Source organism: Danio rerio, chromosome 3 (assembly GCF_052040795.2).
Source record: "Danio rerio strain M-AB ecotype USA chromosome 3, GRCz13ab, whole genome shotgun sequence".
NCBI classification, from domain to species: Eukaryota; Metazoa; Chordata; class Actinopteri; order Cypriniformes; family Danionidae; genus Danio; species Danio rerio.
Window position 1 is genome coordinate 10500045 of NC_141023.1, and position 12083 is coordinate 10512127.

Here is a 12083-nt window from a genome sequence, read left to right on the forward strand (position 1 = left end):
ATATATTTCATATTGCGATTAGCTAACAGCAACGTTTCAAATCGCAATTGCTATTCAATTAAAATCGCACAGCCCTTCCCTATTGACAGATCATTTTAATCGTTTTAAGGGGATAAAAAAAAAAATCTTAAATTTAACTTATTTCTTCTAAAGGTGAAAATAAAACTTCAGAATCTTTTTGATATTTGGACTAGAAATGAGACAAAGCAAAATTAAGGGTTTGTTTGCATAGTAATTATTAAATTTCTTTACCCAACTTTGTATTCTGTTGTTGCCCGTTTCTGTGTGTTCATGTTATCAGTCCGCCATTCGTGTACTGTATAATTGCTCATTCACGTTGTTTACGGGGTTTGGATGAGGAAATAAATTAACTGAAGGAAATAAACTGAAAATAAATGTTTAACAGTGTCAGTATAATTCAAGGGTTTAGATTTGCTCGCCATTGGTGGGGACATACATCCTTAAAGCTGCATTGAAGAGCACAAACTCGGTTTTGAGCTTTTAAAAACATGAAAAGTACTTAATAATATAAGATAAACACTTAATACAAATAACAATCACGTCCCATGCTGCAAAAGTCAATTTACATGATTGTACTGCAGTCAGGCTTTAAGAAGGTATACATTTAGAGAAATTTAGAGGTGTGTGATGCAATTCAACTGTTTTATCCCGATTATTGTTTCTCATAATCACGGAGGCCAAAATTGAAAGCGAATTTAGATTAATTGCAGAGCCTTAGTTAATAGTATTACAGTGAACTTATAATGAACTTGACTTAATGCACATGTATGTTACTAAGGGTCGATAAAATTATTGGTAGGGACATTATTGGGGATATTGGTGGGGACACGTCCCCTGCATCCAAGCCAATTCTGCACCCTCAGTATAACTACTCTAGCCTATGTAACATTGAATATAATACAAGCAGGAATTTATCTGATAATGACAAATGTCTCATTTTACCAGTGGAAAAAACATTTCCAATAATGTTGTTAATGACAGATTGCAATCAAATGTCTCAAATATAATATTGTTACTTCAGAATTATGAATAGTCATCCATCGTAACTAGTCTATACAAACTTTTGCATTTTAACCAAGTAGACCTATATACATATGCCTAATATTATAGTTTTTTCCCATATGTTTAAGAACAACAACAACCACCGCCTACTCTTATTAACCTTTATTTTACATTTACAATATCATAAGAAAATTATCATTTTTTTAAACAAAAAAATTTTGCCAAAATTGTTCAGCCCTAGTCTTCATGCAGTATGCATCAATCCACATGGCAGCTAATTAGATACAGTTTGGAGATGATAGAAAAACTTTTGGTGAATTATAACTTTTATAGGTTAACAAACCCTAGAACATTTCCTGTGGTCCTTTATAAAAGGTTTTACCCTCAAAGCGTCCTCTACCGCAGTGTTAAATTGTTTGGCTTTAAATAAAGGCGTTGCTTTTGTGTGCACGCTCTTCTTTTTTTTATCATCACAGTAAGAGGTCATGACAATCACTGGTTATTTCTTCGGCCTGTACATCTCACGCCGCCTGTGCATGAGTAACAAACAATACAGGTTTGAATGCAAGGGAAGCGGTTAAAGGTTTGGAAGAGGAAAAGGTGGACAGTAGGGGGTCTGTGCATCCTTGGGCCTTTCTCCTGTGTCATTGTGACATGAACACAGAGCACTGGATAAGCACCAGCGTTTGGATGAAATTGTGCACACGTTGCTGCCACTCGCTCAGTTTTATTGAAGGTCGCAGTGGGACAAACGGTAAAAACTGTGAGGAAAACAGACAGGAAGGGTAGTCTGGGAAGGTTAAGTTGTGTTATGTAATATCTGCACGTGTTTTTACTGCATGTGCGTGAATTAGTGTCTTAACGATTGCATGCGTGTAAAAAAACAAGGGCAGCTTGATGGAAAAGAGATTTAGGATTATTCCAAGGGTCCAAGGAATAACAACGCTTGTCATGCACATCTCGTCAGGAAAACCTGGCTCTGTTACAAGTAAATCTGCTCTAAAGGCCAGAGGGCGCTCTCATGCAAAATGGCAAATACGCCACAAAGAAGAGATGGAGGAAATCAAAGAGAGCAGAAGACTGCTCTTTGATTGATTCAATGTGATGATCACAACTACAAGATCACACAATATGATTTATCTCAAACACTCGACTGAAGTTATGAGGGGAATTAGGAGTAAAAAGTTATCGAATGTGGTATTTTCACATGCTTTCAGATGTAGCAGCAACAAAGAGTCATAGATTACAGAGAAGTGACACAATCAGCTGTCAAACCATAGAATGACTTTCTTTAATCTCAGGAATGAAAATTGTACTGAAATGTACACAATCTTTGGCTCTAAGTAGTATATGATGCTCCATTAGAAAGCAGCTGCTGGAGATTTACAGTTGATTACAGAACAGGCTTTACTGGCAAAATACAAGTAGGTATCCATGCAGCCTGGAGATGTCCAAGTGGGAGGGATTACACCGCAAGTGGGTTGGGTGACCTCCAAGCAAGAGGAATGGGTTTAGGTGGTGTAGGTGGAGCAGATAATAATAAAGCATATCAGGTTACTGTAAGGTTGGGTTTAGGATTGGGGTAAATGTAGACATTTATAAAAGCACAATATTGGACTTTGTGTGAGGTACAAGATGTTAAGTAAAAACCCCAGGTTTGTACAACCCACTTGGAGCTCAAGTCCCATCCACTTGGAGCTGACTCCCCTCTTCGTTTACACCCTTCTTCCAAAATGTGCGTAAAAAATAATCTTTGCTCAAGCAGCAAGAAAACTAACTCGAAATTGGCTACAGCTCGAACTCCCAACAAAATCTGAATGGTTGAATTTTGCATCTTCAAAATATTGAGAGGATGACTTTTTTTATTAAAACTACAGATGGACAAATACCTGCAATATTGGGAGAATGGATTGTACTTATGCCTTTACACTGTGTAAACTGATCTTTATAAGTATTTGTTAATGTGACCTTTAAAGAAAATAAGTGACCAGTCAACTGTTCATTGAAGTTCTGATTTTGTTACATTTTATTTTTTTTTTTTTTAGGAACTGAGCTCCTACGGCAGGGCTATTCAATTGGCGGCCCCCGAGGCAATTTGTTCCGGCCCTCCAAACAGTGCGACCCAGACATCAAAAATAAATTTAGTTCAGTCGAAAAACAGCCACTATAGTTATGAAGTGAAGTGCGTCTGTTTAATATAGCACGAGCTGCATTTGAAGGCTGCACAGAGCTTGAGTCACCATAAGCGAGTGGCACGGGCAGCCGAAAAACTTTTGGAAGTGTTTGTAGAAAAGGTATTTTGTACAGTGCACTGATATCGTTAATAGGGAAGGAACAATTAGCCAATTTCACTATTAACTGGGCTTTAATACATCACAGTTAATTACTCGTAAAGGCTTCTTTAAGCCGCATGGAATGAAACGAAACTGCTGCAGTTTACCAAAGTTATGCCAAGTTGCCAACTGTGCACTATTTTAAATTTCAATATGTACACTGATGCCTCATTCACACACGTCAAGGCTTCCCATTCACGTTGAATGGGTGACGTCAGGCGTTGCCGAACTGCATTGTGGATCCTTCGGCACCGCTTCAGAGGCGTTGCTCGCTGCAGACGTTAGGACTAGCTTAACTTTAAGCGCTGACGGAAGCTTCAGCCAATCAGATCCCAGTATGTAAATACACCTGCTAGACGGTGGCCTATTGCTGACTGAATTTCATTGGCTGACGCTGCTGTGATGATCGCTTTAGCCCCAACTTCAGACACACCTTCAGTCAAGCGTTGACGCTGAAGCCCCGTGTGAATGGGGCGTGAGGCTAATATGCACGCACACGAATGAACTACAGCAACGGCCGTTCCCATATCACGCCTTTTCTGCTTGCAAGTTTGTAATTTCTAATGTAGGAATAGATGCCAATATGCACACACAAGCGGGGCGACATCTCACGGCGAGAGTTGTGCGTGCCTTTCAGTGCAAACAAAAGATATGTTTGACGAATTATTATTAAAGTGATTATGTACTGTATGTATGAACGCAGATGGCAACAACAGTTATTCTAAATAACTTCCCTAATATAAAGCTTGAATTTACATTAGACGTGAAATCATGATTATTCTTCAGACTATATAATCGTACAACCAAACTCTATCATTGTTGCATCCATAATTGTTATGCAGTTCAAAACATAACATATGAATGTGTCTGAATGTAAAAGAAGCCTACTTCAGCAATGCATTGTTTTTGTGGTGCTCTGAAATACAACATTTGAATGTTTGTATAAAAAAAAGAAAAAAAAAGTCTATTGTACAAGGCACTGACTTTTATGTAGTTTTAAAATAAAATAAATCAACATTAAAGCCAACGTGAGTGTCTTAAGGGGCAAAAATCCAGCATATGAGTTCTTATATGCAGTTGTGTCATCACTCAAATAGCAAGTCATATCTCTCCCGCCTTTCTTTTGGGATGCTTTACATCAGGGGTCTCAAACTCGCGGCCCGCGGGCCATTTGCGGCCCTCAGTGCAATATTTTGTGGCCCGCGCCGACCGCTGTACACTGACAGAATCAGTCCACACTACGCCGGAGTTCTCAAACGCTGAAAACGGATCGTTTCGAAAACGCTGGAGAGGCCGTTTTCATTCTGAAACGCTGCTGCTTCGTCTCAGTGTGGATGGGGAAAGACGGAGACATCTGAAAACGGAGGCGGAGCTGCAGACATTCGCCTCTCTGATTGGGGCTTTTCCTCAATATTAAGTAGCCTAACACACAGTTCAGTCCTGAATCTTCTCCGTGTAAGTTCAGACTTCGCAAGTTTGATCAAGGCTGCATCTCTTCTTCTCAGTTTGATATGGAAAGCAGACTATACCGAGGACACGCGTCAATCTTCACAGGGAACAGTGTACTTTATAACTTCATTCACATCACCCTGGCTACGTTGTTTCCCTTTCTCAACAATAAAATGTAAACTTGATATAAGGAACTGCCTATTTTTATTTTAATATTAACAACTAAACAGACAGCAGAAATGTTGAGGCGTCGTGCTGCATATATGAGCGTCATCTTCACTGTGTGGATATTTATAACAAAACGGAGCCGATAACAACTGCCTCCTTTCAATTTCAGTGAAAATACGAAACACAGCCTCTCTTTTGCTGAATATCAGTTTTAATAAACGATAATGGCCATTATAAAAGTATAACATACAATAAGTTTATACATTATAGGAAATAAAGGCAAGCGATCAGTCAATATACAGAATGCAGGCTACGTGGTTACATTAATCATTAAATTATCTTTGCGCTCAGCCAAAACACGTTACCTAAGAAAAAGTAATAGATTCCAATGCCCAAAGTCAGGGAATATGTCGTTAGATAAAGACAACAAGATGAATGAAATATCACGTTTAATAAATATAGTGAGATTAGATCCAGCGGGAGATGCTTGATGAGAAGTCTGACTAGCACAGCTCTCATCTGGGTAGACAGGCTGCAGCGCTTGCCAAAGTGTGTGTGTGTGGTCACGTGATGTGCGTTTTCAGCGTTTTGGTGTGGACGGAGAGCAGTTCAGAAACGCTGGGTAAAACGCGAGTGTGGACGCGGATCGTTTTCATTCTAAAACGCCATTTTAAAACTAAAACGCACTAGTGTAAACGGGGCCTGACAGAATCAGCGGAGCGGGGAGAGCGAGCGCTCCCCGCTCCGCTGATTCTATCCGTACACAGCGGTCACTGGCATTCCCCGCCCGCCGTGTAAACAAAGGGGCGGGGATGCCGGTGACGTCACCACGCACCCCGCCCCTTTGTTAGACGCTGTAACGGGCGGGAAGTGTTAGGAGGGAACTCGCGCCGGCCCCAGAACCAAGGTAAGCTGTTCCCGCCCCTGCCTGCCACTTAGCTACCTATCTGCAGCCTGCCACCTACCTAGCTACAGCCTGCATCTTATATATATTATAGGTAGATACAGACTGGCACAGACTGATGTGACTGGAGTGGGGTGGGGGTGTTTTATTTATACATATATACGCCTTTCTTTTAGGTGAGGGAATGGGAGTTTTGAGTGTGTGAGAAGTGTGTGAGAAGTTATTCTCCACCTTGAACTTCAATAAGTCAAAGTACAGGTCTAGACTTAATGATGATCATCTTCAAGCCATACTGAGGGTCTCAACTGCTTCCGCTCTAAAGCCAAATGTGGTTCAGATTTGTTAGAAGAAGCGCTGTCAAGTCTCTGGCAGCAAGAAGTAGGCAAAAGATGCCATGTTCAGAAGAACTGTTCATAATCTTCATTCAATGTTCTATTAATGTTCAGGACACTTCATGTTCAGAAGAAATAATTAAAACTGTTAATAATGACATTTGAGGACTTTTTTTTTGTGAAATCCCTTATGCGGCCCAGCCTCACCCAGACTTTGCCTCCTGCAGCCCCCAGGTAAATTGAGTTTGAGACCCCTGCTTTACATGAACTGGCCCCCATGACAAACTAATTGAATAGCCCTGACCTACAGTTTATACTGCTCCGTTAATTCTTCTTCTTCTCTAAAATTAATCAGATTTTTTTAAGGGTTATTTTTGGCCTTTTTGCCTTTATTGGATAGGACAGTATTGAGACAGGAAGTGAAGTTGGAGAAAGAGAGAGAGAGAGAGAAGGGGGTAGGTTAGGGAAATGTCCTAGAGCCGGGATTCGAACTCGGGACACCCTGACATGGTACTGCAGCATATGTCGGCGCGCTAACCACTAGGCTATTACACCACTATGAATTGCATTTTTGATGGTCTAAACATGCTTGAAAACTCACAAAACTTTGTGCGCGCCAAGTGACAAAAATTTACATTTGTTTTCAGGTTTCTAAAGTGGGTTTGGAAAAATGGCTCAACAGCGCCACTTATGCACAATTAACAAAGTGATCCCGAGCTACATTTCACGCATGCATAGAATTCTTCAGTTTTCACCAAAGGGCGTGTCTGGGGCGGACTGACAAATTTCAGTGTTTCGCCATGGAAGAGAAAGTACTTCACTCAGGCAAACAATGTCTGATTTGCCTGAAAATTCACAGGCTCGATGAGATTCCTCTCCTGAACACATCTATATGCCAATATAGAGTCAAAGTCATAGCAAGTCATATGAGTGCATACACAAAAGCCTGAGAGCAGAAGCAATCCTTGGCTTATGAGGACCAGGAGCTTACTTGACATATAGGCAGGTGTGTTTGATAAGGGTTTCAAGAGAAATCTGCAGGAAGGTAGATCTCCATGAACAGGGTGGTGTATGAGAGTTTAAGTGAGCATAGGAATGGACATGCATTTTAATGCATTTAAATATATATTCAGAGTATGGATTTGAATGCATGCAAGTAATTTAAAAGGCAAAATCTGTGAATGTGCATGTTTAAGTATGTATGTGGATTTGAAAGTCTGTATTAATGAATGCATTTTTGTGTTGATATACTAAATAAAAACTTGGTAACTTGGATGTGGTGAATGCATGCATGAGCATGATTGTGCATGTAAATTTATAGGTATGAATGAATTTGTTTAACTGTAATAAGTGCATGCATGTAGTCGGAATGTAAAAGAATTCTGAACAGTTAAAATGTCAGAGAGTACTTAAAGGGCCATGAAACCCCCTCATTTCAGCAGGGTGTTTTCACACCTCTACTTTGGAAAAAGTCAGAAAAGTGGGCGTGTCCAGCTCCGTTTAGGGGGGAGTGTCTGAGACAGAAAAAGAGGCATGGTGTGGGAGTGTCTATTTGGGCACGCGCTGACTTTCAGAGTCAAAACACACACACACACACACACACAGGGGATAAAGTGACTGTGTTTACATGGACATCTGTAGTCAAATTATTAAATGGTGGACTTTAACTGCAGTTTGGCTCTTTCATTCAGGGAATTCATTCATGTCCCTCGCGACAAACGAGATATTTTATTCGAGGAACTGCTCGTGTATTTTTCATGCAATGTTTGATACCGCACGGCGAATGAGAGAAAAAAAAAACCTCAGCATTTCCCGGAAACTTAGACGCACTCCGCAGGTAGTGTCAGAAAGCCGCGTGTGTTATTCCGGTCACAAAATGCGGTGAAAATCCTACACGAGGTTAAAGTTTGGTTGTAGTGCTAACATGTTTACACTCCGTGCAATAGTTTGTTCGATACGAACAAACTGAATAAACAAAGAGCACTGGTCGCTCACTTACCAAATCTGCAGAGACAGGACAATCACCAGCAACTAGAGCCGCATCTTTATTAAGAGGAGACTACAAGCGAATCTGGATCTCAGCGTTTGCAGATGAGAACAGTTCTCAGGTAAACAATAATACTCCTTAGACACGAAAGTTATTGTTGTCGAGCGTCGCGTACACTGTTAATCCACACGTGACTCCAGCTGAGCTCTCACAGAGAGAAAATGAAAACAAAACTTAAATGGCAGCAAACTATAAAAGCAACACTTCACGCTTGCTTTGCCAACACAACGTGGCGTCTCTGTGGCGTAAACACAGTGACACTAATGAATATTAATGAAGTTGCACAATAGAGCGCGCTGATTGGTTTGAAACAGGCCTTACTCATGCATTAATGCAACACACTGTAAGACGTAATAAGACACACTCTGACACAGACGCCCAGTCTGCACGCTGGAATACAACGCTATTATGATATTACCGTGACGCAGCTTCAAAAATTAGTTTCAAACCGGAAGTAAAAACGACCAATTTACACTTTTTAGTGAAATATGTGTGTCCTAATAGTGTTTTTAGCAGTTTGGGGACACATATACGACTGTCAACAGCTAAAAAAAAAAAAGTGTTTTGGTGTTTCATGACCCTTTATAGTGATAGTTCACCCAAAAGTAAAAGTTATGTCATGATTTACTCATCTTCTACTTGTTCTAAAGCTGCATTTCATTATTCAGTTAAACACAAAAGAACATTTTGAGGCAAGCAGGAATCCTCTAAGCATCGACTTCAATAGTGTTAATATTAGATATTTGTCGGCAACTGATATGCAGGTCAAAAATGTTCACATAAATGATCAAATTATGGCTGTACTCAAAAAACAAATGTTGCAAAGTAGAATACTGAGCTGAACTTTTACTTAAAAGTACGGATTTAAATAAAATACTAAAAAGTCAAAATGACAAAAAAAAAGCTGCTATGAATGCATGCATAAGATGCCGTTTATGTCAGATCTGTGATGTATGTATGCAATATTATGAGCGTTTCCAGAGGAAGATGAGTAGCTTATAATATTGTCTTCAATTACTTTCATAACTATCCAGCGCAATATTACATGAATCATTCTAACACCCATAAGTTTAACACAGAAGCATTTTTATGTATGTGCCATTATCCTGCCAAACAACACTCTCGCCCACCCTCTCTAACTTCTCACATCTCTCTCTCTCCATTTCCTCACGCAGCAAACATCCTCACGGTGATCATCCTTTCTCAGCTTGTGCTGCGGCGGCAGAAATCCTCCTACAACTACCTACTGGCCCTGGCTGTAGCCGACATCCTGGTCCTGCTGCTGATTGTGTTCGTGGACTTCCTTTTGGAGGACTTCATCCTCGGAGCACCTCTGCCACACTCGCTCAACAAAGCCGTGCAGGTTCTGGAGTTCTCCTCAATACATACCTCCATCTGGATCACAGTGCCACTGACCATCGACCGCTACATCGCCGTGTGCCATCCACTACGCTACCACACAGTCTCCTACCCAGCCCGAACTCGCAAAGTCATCTTGGCGGTGTACGCTGGGTGCTTGATCTCCAGTGTGCCGTATTATTGGTGGCCGGAGCTGTGGCACGGTCTCCCAGGAGCGAGCCCTGGGGGGCGCAGCAGTAGTGCAGGACAGCATGTGCTAGTGTGGGTCCACTGCGCCACGGTTTACCTGCTGCCCTGCTCTGTCTTCTTTTCCCTCAACGCAATTATTGTCCGCAAGCTCCGCTGCCGTCGCAGCTGCTTCCGCCTCCGAGGATACTCGACCGGAAAGACCACGGCTATCCTTTTAGCCATCACCTCAGTGTTCGCCGTTTTATGGGCGCCTCGTACACTTATGATTCTTTATCATCTTTACACGGTGCAACCAGCGATGCCGGGTCCGGCTAGACTCCTGCATTTGGTAACGGATGTAGCGAACATGCTTGCTCTGCTCAACACCGGGGTCAACTTCTTCCTCTACTGCTTTATAAGCAAGCGCTTTCGGAGGATGGCCGGGACGGTGCTCAAAGCCTTTTTCCGCTGCAGAAAACAGCCGCCACCTTTTTACGCCAGTCACAACTTCTCAATCACCAGCAGCCCATGGATCTCGCCTGCAAACTCGCACTGCATTAAGATGCTGGTGTACCAGTATGACAAGAACGGCAAACCAGTTTGCATATCCTCATGAATGCCAACTCGAGTCGTGCCATTCCAATATAATAAAAGCTAACGAATCAAGCAAGCTTGGGAAAGTACTTCCCGACTGGTAGAAGGCAATGATGGGATTGCTAGGAAGTGCCTCAATAAGACACGTCCAGTGTCAGGCTCAGAGAAAATCTGGGTAAAATAAGGCTCATTGACAGGTGGAAAAAAACAGGAGTTGTCATTAAGCTATAACAGCTAATTCCTTTCAGGAAATCAATGCAAAAAAAAGACTCTCAACGTTAAGAATAACACAGAAAGTCTTTCTTGGAGTTCTAGCCGTTGACCATCCAAACTAGTGTGAGATATGTGTGGAATTGATAGACATGTCATGCTATAAACTATATTCCCAAATTTGAATATAATCAGCGAAGATATTCACTGTATCTCCAATCGCTAGCATGGTTTTGAGTGGATTGCACACCAAAGCAACATTTTTCGAAGAGGAAAAGGATTCAAAGCTAAAGCTGACAAGACGTTACTGTATGTCAACCGCCTTTCGCCTCTCACCTTCTCAGCAGAGAGAGAAGAGACAGAGCACTTCCTCCCTTTATGACATTAAAAACAAAGCTGGCATTTTAGTTTAATATGCCGTTGGTCTCCAAGGGCCTCGAAACTCTTATTAACGCCTTTAGATATGCTCAGTGCTGGAAACCTGCTTCGATATTGCTGCCTGATGAAGAATAATAGCGAACGTGAAGACTTCTGCTTCAACAACGTCTAAAGAAAAAAAAAAGCTTCTGGTGCAACTGACTGTTAAATGTGCAATTAAGGCAAAAAACACCTTTAGAGAAGAATTAATATTCTTGATCATTCAAATCGATGTTTTAAGACACTCATTGCTCAGTATGTGAAAGGATTTTCTGTCACAGAGACAAACACGAAATAATTAAGACTTTGCAACTTCTAGCACACACAAAGACACACACACGCACATTCATTTATCCTTGGCTGGGCAGCCTGGAGAAAAAAAAAAGCGAATAAGAGAACAGTTTTCAAATAAAATCAATTGTTTTCTTCAGAGTGAGCTATTGGGGAAAGCCACATTCATTTATCTTCACAGGAGCGTGGTGTAGCGGGCTGCCATCTGGGGTGCTTTAACTGTGGTGCATATATATTTATACTATACGGCGGCGAACATGTTCCTAGATAAGGTAGACAACTTAAAAATGTATGATCTCTGTCGTAGACAAGGATATATTCACCTGTATTATTATTACCACAGGGCAAACTAGATGGTTCTGCTGGAAGTTGGGGCGTTGTTGAAAATGTAAATGAGTAATGGTGTTCGTTTGAGAATTGAAAATGGTCACTTTCCATTACAGCGTCCATCTTAAAGAGTGTGGATTTTAAAGGAATAATTCACCCAAAAATGAAAACTCTGTCAACATTTGATCACCATTTACTTGTTCCAAACCAGTTTGAGTTTTTAATTTTTGGCTCTGTCTAAGGAAAGAAGACATTTTGAAAAAATAGCCACTGACCTATATAGTATTTCTTTTTCCTACTACAGAAGTCGATAGCTATGTTTTAATCCAAAGATGCAAATTAACTTTGTGCGCATAACTGGAATACCACATAAAAGACGTGCGAATAAAGCAGCATTGCCATCCATTGAGTTAAGAGAACAAAAATCGCCATTTCCTGATTACCTGGCAGCTAATATCAAC

The 12083-nt window shown here is 41.0% G+C and overlaps 1 protein-coding gene across 1 annotated transcript in view; it reads left to right on the forward strand.

The window, feature by feature from the left end:
- gpr139 (G protein-coupled receptor 139) overlaps positions 1 to 11827 on the forward strand; it is a 42526-nt gene extending 30699 nt beyond the window's left edge. Inside the window, exon 2 of the mRNA NM_001365153.2 lies at positions 9432 to 11827. Coding sequence (NP_001352082.1) covers positions 9432 to 10399 — 968 coding nt within the window. The 3' untranslated portion in view covers positions 10400 to 11827. The remainder of the gene's footprint in view (positions 1 to 9431) is intronic.
- Positions 11828 to 12083: the final 256 nt, after the last annotated feature.